General features: G+C 46.5%; 1 protein-coding gene across 14 annotated transcripts in view; it reads left to right on the forward strand.

Annotated features, from left to right (window-relative positions):
- Positions 1-14,274, forward strand: part of SFXN5 (sideroflexin 5) — a 104,046-nt gene that overhangs the window by 75,524 nt on the left and 14,248 nt on the right. For 12 of the 14 annotated variants that reach the window (XM_082315565.1, XM_082315569.1, XM_082315570.1 and 9 more), the window contains 2 exons: positions 6,912-7,029; positions 13,378-13,600. In XM_082315565.1, the coding sequence (XP_082171691.1) occupies positions 6,912-7,029; positions 13,378-13,470 (211 nt within the window). In that variant the 3' untranslated portion in view covers positions 13,471-13,600. Of the gene's footprint in view, positions 1-6,911; positions 7,030-13,377; positions 13,601-14,274 lie in introns of those variants that run through there. The other 2 variants (XM_082315567.1, XM_082315563.1) reach the window with 1 other exon arrangement.

Below are 14,274 nucleotides of genomic sequence, written 5' to 3' on the forward strand. Positions count from 1 at the left end.
CCAAATCCAAACCATAGCCCCATGCTAGCTTCTATGAAGAAAATTAACTCTACCCCAGCCAAAACCAGCACAAACATGAACAGTCAAAAATCTTTATGTGCAAAAATTCAAAGTTTCTAGAAATCTGGTCTATAAATGATTGTCGTCAACAGGAAGCGCTGAGGACCAACATGAGTCTTGCTAAGCATCCGCAAGCTCAAATAAAACTAACAGTAAAATTTGCTTTGCACTTGGGGGCATCGTAACTTCTTGTACTGATATGATGAGTTTTACTAAATGCACCTGTGCTCTGTGCAAGAGTTATCGAAACTAATTTTATCTGTCAGGCAAATGTAGGAGACATTTGAAGACAACAGGAGGCTGTCTTCAAAAAGTTGTCATTTTAACTAATAGAACGACCTAATTCAGGTTTGCAAGAGAATACTTTCCTCCCCACCACCCCCAAATGAAACTCTGTAGATATAAAAATATCTGGGCACTGATTTTGCCTGCCTAAATTCTACTTAGAGCTTGGTGCCTACTGTTTCATTTTCCATCAAATATCTTTGGATTCCTGGAAGCCTGTGAGTGAGAAACAGCAGGGATAGGGAGTGAGGTGCGGTTTGGCCACGCAGCTCGAGGTGGTATCGCTGTGGGACGTGGCAGCACTCACCCGCCACGGAGAGCATCCCTTTGGGTATCCCGAGGGATACGCAGGCCGGGCATCGACTCACAGATCTTCTAAAGTGGTTATTGAAGGACAGAGTCAGAGGTGAAACCTCATCTTGGAAGAAAAACTTGGAGCATTTGGTGAAAAGTTTAACTTTTTAAATTTAGTAGAATTTTAGTTAGACTAGGGCGTTTTTAATGGGAGTCATATCAAGGCATGCATTATCAATTTATTTATAGAAATCCTTACAGTGTCTATAAATGAGAAAGACGAGAGTGACGGCTTATTATTTGGAGGCTGGAGATCTGGAATCAGAAGTCGCAATCTGGATCCTCTACGAAGTCATTTGCATTTGGGGTTGCGGCGAAGGAGGAGAGCGATCCCCCTGCCTTGCCTTTGGGTCCGGGTGGAAGCGGGTGACAGTGCTGCGGTTGGGTGGGAGTCGCACCACCCCGGGAGCAAGCTCCGTGCTCCCAGCACCGCTTTTCGGATTCGTAGAAAACCCGCTCCCTCGCTTTCATCTCGGTATTCAAAAAGTTTATTTTAAGTGGCCAGTTCCTGGTCGTCGTCTTTCCACTTGGATCCAGGTCTTTCCTCTCTCTCAGCCATCTCTCCATCTGCATGTTTTAACTCCCCCAGCTGCCTCTCTCGTCTCTTGTGCCATTTTTTTCAGCTCTCTTGGCTTCTCTCGTCTCTTTGCCTGCTGTGTATTTTAACTCCCAGGGCCGCCTTCTCTGCTCTCCAAGTAATTCAATGTTACCTCCCACTGCTGCGCTCCGCAGCGCGCCATTCTTTCCCCATGTTTCATGCATTTCCTGCTGCTTGGACGCTCTGTTGAAGCAGCTAACATATAGAATCAATGTTTATTTTGAGACTACATATGCCATGCGGGGAACACGGTGTCAGTTATTTTGTGCAGATGTATTCTCATTTAAGTTTTATAAATAATATCTATGTTGGCAACTTTAATACGGAAAAATATTGGTTTCGCATCGTCTATGAGACGAAGACGACTCATCTATGGGATGTAGCTGACTTTGGAGCAGACAATGGAAACTTCACTAGTACTTCCATGTCACAGACGGGACAACTACATCCACTGCATGAAGTTGGACTTCTCGTCCCTCGGACATTTCCCTTTATTCAGATGCTTCTGTGAATCCTGTTGTCTGGTCGTTGTTAGGATGAAATTTGGGAAATGGTGCAGGTTTCTCCCAGCCATCATCCAAGACTTCTCTAGTAGTCTTTGTCCGGCTTCCGACTCCTTGCAGAGTTGAAGCCCATCGTGCAGCTGGTCTGTGGGTAGACCATCCCAGTCTGTGTGTAAGTGCAACCTCAGGTTCCCCTGTAGGCTGAGCTCTGGGGTAGGAGAGCCCAAATCCAGTGGTACTTGGTTCACGTGGTCTGGACAAGTGGTGGACAAGCTCAGTCCACCGGCAATGTCTCCTGTGGGCACTTTGAGCTAATAGCTGGCAGTGGAGATCGAAGAACGTAAGCTCTTCTTATCTCCTTATCCTAAAGCCTCTTCTCTGCCTCGGAGGGTCTGAAGTGCAGCAGAAGGTCTGAGGATGGGCTCCAAGAGCTCATGAATTTCAGGCTAGACAAGAGGAGGCCCTAGAGCCGACTGTGCAGTGTTTATGGAGGAGAGAGAACGCTGGAACTGTAAATGGGCAAGAGCTGAGAGAGAAGCAGACTAGTTGTGTCCATGAAAGAAGAGTGTTTCTACTCTTTCGTCTCCACACCGTCCTGCTCTGGTGGCAGGGCTGCCACAGCATCCTCACGCAGCAGTTGTCAGGGCTGTTTTCCTGTAAAGCTCATGAAATTAGGATGCTCCCAGGCTGGATCAACATTAGAGAGCTGCTCTGGCTTAGCTAAGTCAGTCTAAGCATGAAAAACGGATTCTCTTGATGGATAGCCAGTGCTCAGCCCATGGTTTTGTGGTGCTGGAAGGGCGTTTTCTTCAGCTTAAACCATGTTTTTCACTGCAGAAATGCGTGTGAGGTAGGAGGCCCTCCTGGGCCTCGTGTTCATGGCCTTTTGCTGGAGATAGTCTCCTTCTGACAGCGCGTGCAGAATGTTTCCTACAGGTGCTCTTCCCCCTCTGAAGTGCAAAGTCTCTCCGTCCAGCTAAACCCTTGCTGAAGTTTGTTTAAACTAAACAGCCGCCAGCAGCGACACCTTAAACTGCTGTGGCTGTCTCCAGAGTAAACATTGAAATTGCTCCTTTAATTATGTCAATCAAGCACAAAAATCCCCCAGCCTCACTCTCTTTGCATCTGCTGTGTCCTCTGGAGGGGGCACTGGGGCTACAGCCAAGAGCAGGAGATGCTCCCCGTCAGGAGGACAGCGGTGGCCTGGCTGGACAGGACAGCAGACAGAGCTAGAAGAGCTCAGCATTCCCCAAAATGACCCCAAACGAGTGAGAAAAGCTCGGAAACACCCTCTGCAGATAGCAGAGAGACCCGACGGGGTCTCTGAAGCAGAGACGTGGTACGGTGCCGGCTCCGGGAGGTTCTCAGGAGAACTGGGGCCTGGGGTAGGACAACCACCCCAAACTATTTGCCCATCAGAGGGGTGTTGTGAACCCCGGGCTCTGAGGAGCCTGGGATGCCTCGGGATACCCGGAGCTTCAGCCTCCAGCGCTTTTCTTACCCCGCCGGCATCCTCGGCGTCTTGCGATGTATGTATTAGCTTTGAACCTGTTTATACCAAACACTCCAGAAACCCCACAGAATCTGTCAGCTGGGAGACTTCGGTTAACTCCTGTCATATTTAGTTTAGCATCTGACACCTCCTTCTAGACAAATACAGCTCTGGTTCACTGAACCTGATAACTCCTTTTTAGTACAGCAACTGACTTCCATATGGAATAAATTACAGTACCTCTTGAAAAACGCCAGAGGCAGCTGCCAAATTATGCAAAATTTAAACCACTAATGAACAATGTGATGAAAGTTGAATGAAGGTGTATTTACAAGATCTACAACACACTGTCTCTGCGGAGCAGATGTACTGTCTGTACAAGTATGCGTGTGTCTGTGTATATACCTACGTACATGCACACTCATACATATTGAAATGTTACCCGTAAGGTCTAGCTGGTTTAGGTATATCCGTTAGCAGTAAGCGCTACCTAGGATCCGTAAGCCAGAAGCTCCCCAGCGTGTTGCTGCCTTTTTAATATCTGCCAGGCAAATTTTATGAGGGCAAATTGCAGAAAGAGTAGGCGTTAGGGGGCTCTGAAGGGGGGTAAAGAAACAACTCTTTAAAAAAAAAGGAAAAAGAGAGAGGAGGGGGGAAGTATTGCAAAAATGCATGTTCTTTGCCATCCGAAGGCATAACCATGGATCACTTATACTAGCGAGGCAGACCATTGGTGCCAAAAATTTGGCTTCTAAAATTGGGAACAATAAAACATACCTATTATTGTCTTCCTGAAGATTTCCAGTGTGAGACCTTCGCTGGGTGCAAACTTTTCGATCCCGTGTTGTCTAATCCGAGCGCCAAGCTTTAGTTCACCGGAGCCTGGCCAGTCCTGTCCCGTGTACGTGGTGACAGTCTGTAAAACTGCTGTTCTCGCATGAAAATAGCTTCAAGTGCTTCTGCAGAATTACTGGTAGGGTAAGATGGTATTTGCTCTTGTGAATATAGCAGTCTGCTTCAGAAGATGCCAATGGCAAAGTTGGGTGGTTGGGGGGATCTAAAGGTCCAGGCCCCCGCTTCCCTGGTCAAACCCCTTGGCAGAGCACACGGGACAGTGTTGTAAACTAATTCGCTCTTCAACAAATGGATATTAATATTATTTATTTTTAATCTGCTGTAATGCTCTGCAATTAAACCCTTTGGAAACATCAAATCATTCACTTCTGATGGGGGGCTAATGGGTGAAAAGAGGGTTTTTGATTGCATTTGACAGCTAACAAAATGCAGCATGCAATATTTTACTTAATTTCTGAGATCTGTGTCGAGAGCAAAGATCCTAGGGACAGAAGAAAAGTGGACCTCTCAACTAATTATGAGTCATTTATTCTGAACTGCACGAATTTTAGAATCTGAATCCCAATTAAGACATTACACTACATGTGTTAATTAGTCCCCTCTCCTTTTTAAATCAAGCCATAACTCTTCTTAATTAGGAGGTTAGCCATTGTAATTTGAACTGGCCTGAGTTTGAAGCACTCCTGGAAATCACACCTGGGGGCTGTACTGGGGATCCTTTTAAATTGGTTGAGTTTTTACTTGGGTGATTATAAGGTCCCCAACAGGGCAGTAATTAAAGAGGGTGCAGCTTCCAAATGAAGATGTCAGGGGTGGTATAAGCAGTGATGTCTTGGTTCTAAACTGTACTCCAGGGAGGCTTGAAGGATGCTGGTCATATGATTTTCTCAGCGAGGGCTCTCATGGATCACGACAGCTTAATCAGGAGAATAAATCAGTTCCAGGAGTTGCCCCTCTGCATCCCAGGGACTAGTTATCACAGCTTATTGACGGCAGTTCTTGAACGTTGCATTTGTTGAAGAGCGTGGAGCAAGGTAGCCTGCTTCCCTGACTCAGACAGCATCCTGGTGGACTTCTGCAGGAGTCTTTCAGGTTAGATCGTGCTCTACGCACAACAAAGTAGCTAAATATTGGAGAACAGAAGCTTGGCTTTCACAGCACAAATTGATAGGATCAACTCTGTCTCGCTAGCTTATTAGTGAGGAGCTGAGATATTGGAGGAGTTAAGGCTCTGGATCTTGTTTTCCTTCCCCACTTCCCCCAAACCTTCTCAAGATGAAGACAGCTTTCAGCGAGCATCGCTAGCAAAGGGCGAAGAGTCTGAATGTTCAGACACACAGACAACGTACAGCGGGGTAACAAGTTCCCACACATCAGCTGCTCTGTTATAATTCATCAGGTGCGGGTTTGTAGCCTGCAGTAAACGTGGAGTAGACGGGGGCTGAGGTAGTCTGTTGTCTTGCAGGGGCTGCATGGGGAGATGTGCCTGCACAATCACTTGTGCCTGTGCCAGAGCAGGCTAGCGGCGTGCCCTGGTGTGGGAAGGGTTGCTTGTCTTGGTTTTGGTGGGCACCTTGCGAATGGCGCGCATTGGATTAGAAATGCTTTTTAAAAACCCGGTGACGGTAACCACAGTGATGTTTCACGGTTGGTGTAATCTGATTGTGCCTTCCTCGATCAAAAGCGAGCTCCTGTGTTATCACCCCAGTGGAAAGGCATTAACTGGCAGCACTTTGCCCATGTTTGATGGCAGGACACTGTGAGGCATCGGCATCCTCAGGATCAGGATGGACGGAGGAGAGATGCACGCTGGGACTAAGGCCATAGCTGATGACCCAGCAGCGAATCTGCTGACTCTCTACGTTGCTAATATACACTGAATATTCAAACAAAACTCGCTGTCAAATTACTGGTTTATATTCCCAGCTGTTTCAGATTGGTAGAAGAAAGTTGAATGACAAGTGTCCTTTTGGTGTAACTAGCTCCAGAACAAACCCCTCAAGAATGACATTTTCCCCCTTAACATTTGTAACCTGTCTGAGGTCCTGTATCCTGGAATATACTTAACATGCCACCTTCTACCAGCTAAATGTTGTCCCTGTCGTTCGGCGTTAATTGCGGCAGAAGGGTCTCTTAATGGGTCATTATCAGAACTTGACCTTGCAGGTATCTGAAAGTGTTTGTTGTTAACAAGTCTTGAACTCATAAATATCCCCTGGGGCCAGCAAGTGTTAAAACATCCTTCTCGCCCACTCTGCAGAGGTTTGATTTTTAACAAATTAAGGTATTGTCAAGTTTACAACTTTATTACCCCATTAACAAAGTCGTGTGCGTTTTTCAGTACCACCACGTGATAAGGCCTAAGTTCCTTCTGCTCACCCAACCTTAATGTTGGGTGACCTTAATGGCTCCAAAGCCTTAATGTAGGTGACACCTGTGTGCGGCCAGATCACTTCGTGTGCCGTTTACTCCAGTGTGAGATGGTTTTAAAAGGGGAAAGTGTGTGTGAAGTGATCCTGTTTTAATTTAGGAGAAGTGAGCACTTAGGTTGGCGTGGGCTGTGTAACCCCAGCAGATGCAAAAGCACAGTGGGCAGGACTCGGGATCTTTTGTGGGTGAACTTGTTGATGACCTACTAAGGAGGAACCTAGACCAGTTAGAGAGAGGGAGACCGGCGGGGCTGGGTGAACACTGGTGTCTGTTCTGCTGATGGCATGCACTCACCTCGTCTATGAAATGCTCTAACGAAGCCTTTTCTTTCCAGAACATCACTCCTGAGGTCCCGTCCCCGGATGATTCTCCCAGTCCAAAGCCTTGTGTGCCTCGCTGCCTTTGGCCTGGCCCTCCCCTTGGCCATCAGTCTCTTCCCGCAGATGTCCGAGGTCAGTACATGTCTGGTCACTGCAGTGGGATATCTCGGAGGGGCTTGCCAATGCCACTGCTTGCTTTGCCTTCCTGGATAATTGTCTCATTCCTGTGGGGCCTCCTTCATTTTTGGATGAAGTCAGTTGCTGTCTTCTTCACTTGAACAAGTGCAGATTCACCGGGCAGTGATGGTTATGTTAGTCCCTCCTGTTAGCGCATGCTAGCATAGATTAATATCACACAGCTTTTCTATGCTTTTAACCAATGTTTGGATCATGTGGTGGGATGTACCTTCCAAGCAAACAGAGGAAGAACTGAACAGAGGAGCCTTTGTTCCACCCAGCAAACGCACCTTTTACAGGCAAGGGATGGCCATGTGTGGTCCTCCTCCCTTCCATCGCATCCGTTGTCCTCCCACAGGGGTGGTCTGCTCCAGGCCTCTCCCACGTGGAGGACATTTAGACTGTCCAGTAATCAAAAGACCAGGGATCAGGGGGACAACCAGGTTGGAATAAGATGGTTTTTTAAATGTATGAGGATAATGTTCTGCCTGCGTGATCAGCAGTCAGAGGAGTGTCTCGGCTAGCACGGAGGGTATCTGGTCCCTCTTTAGTGATACCCAGGTCAGGTCTGGTCAGATCACAAGTCAAGGGATGTTGGTGTTTCTGACTGATGACTTCTGCTCTGAAACTCCAGCGGGGTTCATCCTGTCTTGTCTGGGGACGTGAGCTTAGAGCTGAGCTGCACCAGGGAGAACATGGTTCAGCTCACCCTCTCCCATGGTAGCGGTGTTTCGTTGGCGTTAACATCGTGAAAACAGGTCTTTGTCCATTAAGCAAAGAGCCTGGGATACACGTTTGATGTGGATGTACTTTCCCAGAGCTTCTTGGAGAGTTTCTGCCTTTTCATCATCTAGCCTGACTCTGGGAGGGCACAGCCTGGGGGGAACAGAGGAAAACTAGCCAAGGAAACAGGCAGCATGACTAATGAAATCACTCGTACCTAAGTTAGTTGAACAAATTGCTAAGGTGTATTTTTCTGTAAGTCATAAATTTTGACCATTCAGTGTTTGGTGCTTATAGGTTGGCAGATTGTAAATGTGTACCTTTATAGGGAGGGTCACTATTATAAAGAAGTAAAACCTCTATCAAACAGAGCAAAGGACTTTGCTGCAGTTCTTTTTGTGTCAGCTAGAACAGTTGATCAGAAATTGGTATCACGGTCTCTACTGGTTAATTCATTTTTTTAGGATGGGTTTACCCATGACTTCTAGCCAGGGAATCTTGTTGTACACTTGTCTGCTAGACTGAAAAACGTGTTACAAATTTTTTGTTGTCCTTCTAGCTGTTTACAGGCTGAGATAAAACTGTCCCTTCATCTTCTCTTTAAGAAACTGAATATATCTCAATCTTGGAGGCTCTTGCTAAAAGACGTGTTTTCTGAAGCTTTAATGATTCATATGGCTCTTCCTTAAACTTTTTCTAATTAGTCAACATCCTTTTTGGAGCACTTCCATAAGAACCAGACACAGTATTCCAGTAAGAAGTTGCACAAGTACCAGTTGCAGGAGCAATGTGATTTGCCTGCTTCTACTCGAATTCATACATCCACAGAGCATGTTAGTCATTTTGGCATGAGCTCAACCTTAGCTCCTTGTCCATCAGTTTTTTGCTGTGATCCTAAGTTCTGCTCAGAGGTTTTGGTTATGAAAGACTGAGGAGTATTTCCAGGTCTCGCACCCGTTCAAGGTACATGCCCAGAGTATGTCCAAAGTTCCTGTCGGAAGGAGACTTGGACATAGAGCATCTCTTATGCTCCTCTTTCCAGGGAAAGGTGCTTCACCCACCAGAAGGTAGCCATGGCCTGTCCTGGGAGGTCTCCTTTCAGGATAATCAGGGAAGCAAGACCACAGGAGGTATCACCAACCTCATTTACCCCGAAGGTGACGTTGCCACCTTTCTTCCAAAATGGTGCCCCATGCCATAGGTACACTATTTGCATCCAGAAGCACTTTTATGTTTGACCACAGTATGTTTCACGTTGTCTTTTCCACATCTCTAGAGGCCTCTGTATCAGTGACCTGGGCTCTTAATTATTTACCACCTTCCCAGACTTCGTGTCATCTCAAGCCTTAAGCGGCGGTCATTGTGTATTTTTGATGCACGTGTTTAATAGCGCTGGCCAAACCAAACCATTCTTTCAACACAGACAGGAAACTCACCCTACAATTCTGTTCTGAAATTTAGCATTTTGTACATTTCCAGTATTTTCTGTAGGCATCGCTCAGCATGGGCTTTTCTGAAATAGTAAGTGCCTACTAAGGTCAGTGGGAACTAAAGTTTTGCTACCAGAATCTGAGGTATTCAGAGTTAAACACTTTGGGATCTACAAAAATAATTATCCATTGCCATAGTTTCTTTATCTAAAAGTGAAGCTCGCAAGGTCTTTTTGCCTTTTGTATTCTAGCTTTATGGGAGACAGATAATTTATAACGTATAGTATCTGATATTGCAGCTTGAGAAATTGTGTTGATGCTAACAGCTGAATGAATTCTAGCCCACAAGGAAAATTAAGGTCTGGCTTCCTTCAAGGGATATTCAAATTGCAGGCATCAGGCGATACTGAAACCATCCAGCATCGCTTGAAAATGACCTTCTAAAAGCAGATGAAATGTTATCTGCAGTGTAAACATGAATCAGCACTGATTAGTAGATCAAACAGAATGACGTGCTCTCTGCCCACGCTTCATGTCAACGAAGAGAAACGGTTACAGCTGGTGGTATAGCTCATTACCTACTGGGGTCTCGGCTCTGCTCAACTGGAGTTAGCTCCGTGCGCGCAGCTGGACCTCACATCTGTTGACACCACGGAATCAAGTTCTCCGTAGCAGCCTGGTCTGAACAGTCTTCCAGTTATGTTTGCGTTCATTATAAATATGTAGGAGTGTGTGTATAAAGGGCGTTCCGCCCATCCCGCAAAATCTCATTGAGACTTTCTCAGCGGTCAGTGACTGCGGGGATGCTCAAGTGAGCAGAGCAAGTGATTTATCTGAAACAATCTCTCCAGAGCCATTTCTTCACGGTCTTGCATAGGAAATCCGAGTTTCCTTGCAAAGAGCATATCTCAATACATGTCACTTCTCGGTCACTCATCAGTGGTCCATGAACTTGTCAGATAACTAAGTTAATAGACTTCGAGTGTTTGAACGTTGACCTCTCTGTATAGGTATACGCATATGCACGTGTATATATGTACGCGTGTGTGTATTTGCTTTTTCTCATAACCACGGTAGGTGAAGCAGCTATGAGCATAACACGACTGAGATGATGCTGTTGTAATGAGCACTACCCAGGGAGTAAATTATTAACAACAAGATGTAATAGGCGTGTTCTGTTCCAAAAATATGATTATGGTCTGAGCAGCAACCCTTTCAGGAATTGCAAATGAGCCAAATTCTGCCCTTAATCACACATTCACAGTCCTTTTTCTTTAGTCAGAGAGCAAACACAGAAGCTGATGTGTTATTAAGCGCTTGTTTTAGCATGGGAGCTTGACTGGCCGCCTTTGATCCACTCTCCTAAAGGGGCTCAAACTTACAATTAGTTTTCAAGCAGAATTGAAGCCTTGCAATAGATTTAATAAATGTGCTAGATAAATGCAGCCACCTTATCACATCAGCTGTAGCTGCTTCAGAGTTATACCTGCTTTAAAGTAACGTAAGAGAAATCAGAATTCAGCCCTGGTTGCATACAGGAACACCAATATAAACTAAATGAAAATTCTGGAGCTGAACAACCTTCATGTGCTGGGAAGGATAATGCATCCAGATCTGCTCTTTGGTCAGTATTTAGTCTAGCTAAGACCTCGTACCTTCCTTGGTTTTTGTACAGATGGAATCCGCTTTGATGTCTGTAACGGTGCTCCCGAGTTACAGCATGTTTCTAGATGTTACGGTTTTGAAGATCACCTTATAAAAATAAAACCCTAGTGTCAGCCGTAAAGACACGGGCCTTGAGACTAAGCATGCTTCAGATGCCGAGAAATTCACTTTTCATCCCAGTACAGTGTTAACTCCGGTACCTAAATGCATCAATATGCATTAAGTAATTCACTGCTGTTAAGTTTAGGAGAAACATCTAGTTAATGCATTTAGCCCACAACCTCCAACTGCCTCCCATGCCCCCCGGGGAATCTCTTTTCTAGCCGCCTATCCTACAGCATCCCCACTGACAACTCCTACTCAGCTATGCACTGCCAATAGAAACAGCTGTGACAGTTCCAAACTGAAAATGGGACTTGTGCAAATGAAATTCAGTGTAGCAGCAAAAGAAATAACCATGGGGTTGCTCCACTGATTTTCCACCCTTTGGTCCCTGCTCATCCAGATCATTCATTTTTCGGCATCCAAGAGGATGCTGTGGGAATTCCAGGCTGTTGCAAACCCACCGAAACTTGCCTCGTCCCATGCCCGGTGTCCTGGGGCGTGCTGATAAAGAAGGATAAACCCAGGTGAGAAATGGAGCCGAAGCAAGAGCTGATGGCAGAGAAGACCCTTCCACCAGCTCTAGTACACGTGCCCTCACCACAGGTTAAGTTTAAAGGACCTTGGTTGCTGGTTAGGGCAAAACAAGCCATCTTCCGGAATTAGGCTGATTTCAGCCGAAAGCCTTTTCTTAAAAATAATCTTCCTTTTGGATCTCCAGGACAAGGGGAATAAACAGCCTAAAATCCAAGGCTGAGCTATTGTTTTCCAATCTGTTTTAGCCTTCATCTTGTTGGCAGGCTGCTTTAGAAAAGCAAAAGGTTAATGAGCCAATGTGCAGTGGGATTATTGCAGTAAAGATGACAGTGAACCAGTAATTACTAATTAGATGCAGTTTAACAGGAGGAACAAGTGAAATCTCCTCTTCACCAACTGTCAATAATTAGCAGATTTGGTGAGGTTGAAATGTGTCCACAGTTAAAAGGCTGATTTTTTAATGAAATGGCACTTGACAAAAGAGCTGTATGGAGGTCACAGCCATAGCCCTCGAGACGCTTCCCTATACCATACTTAGGAGGGAAATCAGATGCAAGACGGCAGGGGGTCCCCATGAAACCATTTCTCCCTTGGGATTACATTGCGCGGGGGGAGGGGAGCAGGAGGGATTCTCTGCAGTAATTTTGTCCAACTTGGATGAGAAGCAAAGGAAAGGATTTGCCAGCTGCCATGGGGAAAAATGTTTGAGAAGTGAGAAGTTCTGTGGTTTTTCTTTGCTTCTGGGTCTGAGGAATGGTTTCCTGAGAGTCTGGTGACCTGGCCAAAGTCTACCCTTGGGATGGAGGTTGGGCTTGGAAGGAACTCCTCTTAGAAAAGAAGTGGCACGAGGTCCTTAAGGACTGGCAGGAGGCTGGAAACTCAGTGGTATGTGTCTCCCAAAGACTGCAGAAGATTCAATCTGTGCCCTGAAGCTTTGGTTTCATGCTGACACAGAGGCGATGCTCCATCATTGACTTCTGAAGCATTAAGAGGTTCATCTGAGGTTCCTCTCCTATGTACTGATCCAGTTTCTCTTCTGGCAAAGTAACTATTGATATAGGCAAGAGTATCTTTATTTTCCACATGAACTTAAAGTGGAGAAGTGATCTGTGTGAGCTTCTTTAATGCCCATGAAACTTCTTACTTGAGCAGAAACGCCCAGGATTTATATGATACTGAGTCGTTGAATACTGATGGGGTTCAAGTAGGGCTGGAGAGAAAAGCTATGGTATTTGGAAACGTGTTGAGCCCTGTTCTGGCCTTCAGATGAAGGATGGTGCTTAACAAGGTTTGCGCCTGGCGTTCTTTGGTAAGGATGGACTCGTTCCTGTCAGAGGTTGGAGGACGAATGAGTGACCCTTTTCAGAGCATAGTCCTGTGCCTGGAAGGGGAAAGTGATGGGAGAGGTGGTGACGTTTGGGGACCAGCAGAATGATACTGCCATGACTACACACAAAGGCTGGAGACGGTTGCACAAAACTCGAATGTAAGTTACTAGCCCATCTTTTATAAGAAATAATAGCTTAAGGAAATCATAAACTAAGTCTATAGTTGTAAACCCAGTTGTAAACTCCCAAAGCATAGAGCCTCCCTCTTTGGGGGAAGAGTTTGGCCGTATGGGTGCAAGCTGTGCCATACCGGTTGTCCCCGGAGCCTGAGACTGGATTCAGGTTCATGGTGTTTCATGCAGCTGTAGCCCTGCCTGTCCCATTGCAAGCAGTCAGGAAGATGTGGTGCGATAATTTTAGTCTGGGACCTCTCTAGGTTAATTTGATTTATGAGTTATAGGGCTTATTTGAGCTCAGTTTTGACATCAGAGGACCATGGCCTTAATCTTACATTACAGGAGAGTCGTGTCTTCCTGCACCACGACAGTACCATGCCTCAGCTGAGCAGTGGCAAGGCAAAGATCTCTTTCTCCTTTGCTTTAAGCGTCTGAGACTTGCACACAGAGCGAAGGGTACATCTGTCCGCCCGTACTTCTGATGGAGCCTACCCTTGCCGTCAGCCTGGGCATGGACCTGAAGCCTGGAGACTGAAGTGTTTGTCACCAGATTTTTGTGACAAATCCTTCCCTGCTGCAGATCAAATCACAACCCTGGCCCTGAATCTTCATGAAGTCACCAGAGCAGCTCAAAGCACTGTGGGACCGGTCCCCAGTACTCAGCCGTGATTTCAGCCCTGGTCCCAGTAGCTCATGCAGAGCGGTGGGACCTTAGCCACGCAGCACAACAGGATCCGCACCCGGACGTCTCAAGAAGGCGACTGCACGGTAACTGCCATCTGCTGAACAGGGAAGGGTGGTCGGAGGCTGCAGGCTGAGGGGTGAGCAGTGAACTTGAACCTGACTCTGGGCTAACCAGCCCATTTTTTGGCAACGTTTCGATCTCACTTGGTTTGAGACAGGAGCGCTTCTACCATTTGCTTCTCTGCTGTCTCCCTCCCTCCCCTGCTCTCACCAGCGCTCTCTGGTTGAGAGCATCAAGCAGAAGAGAAGACGATGTGTTCCCAGCTTAGCCCCCCTTCTCAGCTCAGGTTTTCCTTCACCTGCACCAGCTGTCAGGGCAGGGTTTGCAGACCCGGCATGTGTTTCCCAAGGAGCCAGACTTCACACACCGCTTCCCCCTTGGCCCTACCCTTTGGCTTTCCCTTTACACCTCCGCTGCTCTCCCCCCTCGCCCCCTGCGGCAGCCTGGCATCTGCAGAACACCTTTCCTGTCAAAGCAACCAGGGAAAAAAGAAA

This window comes from Platalea leucorodia, assembly GCF_965183815.1.
Source record: "Platalea leucorodia genome assembly, chromosome: 6".
Taxonomy (NCBI): Eukaryota; Metazoa; Chordata; class Aves; order Pelecaniformes; family Threskiornithidae; genus Platalea; species Platalea leucorodia.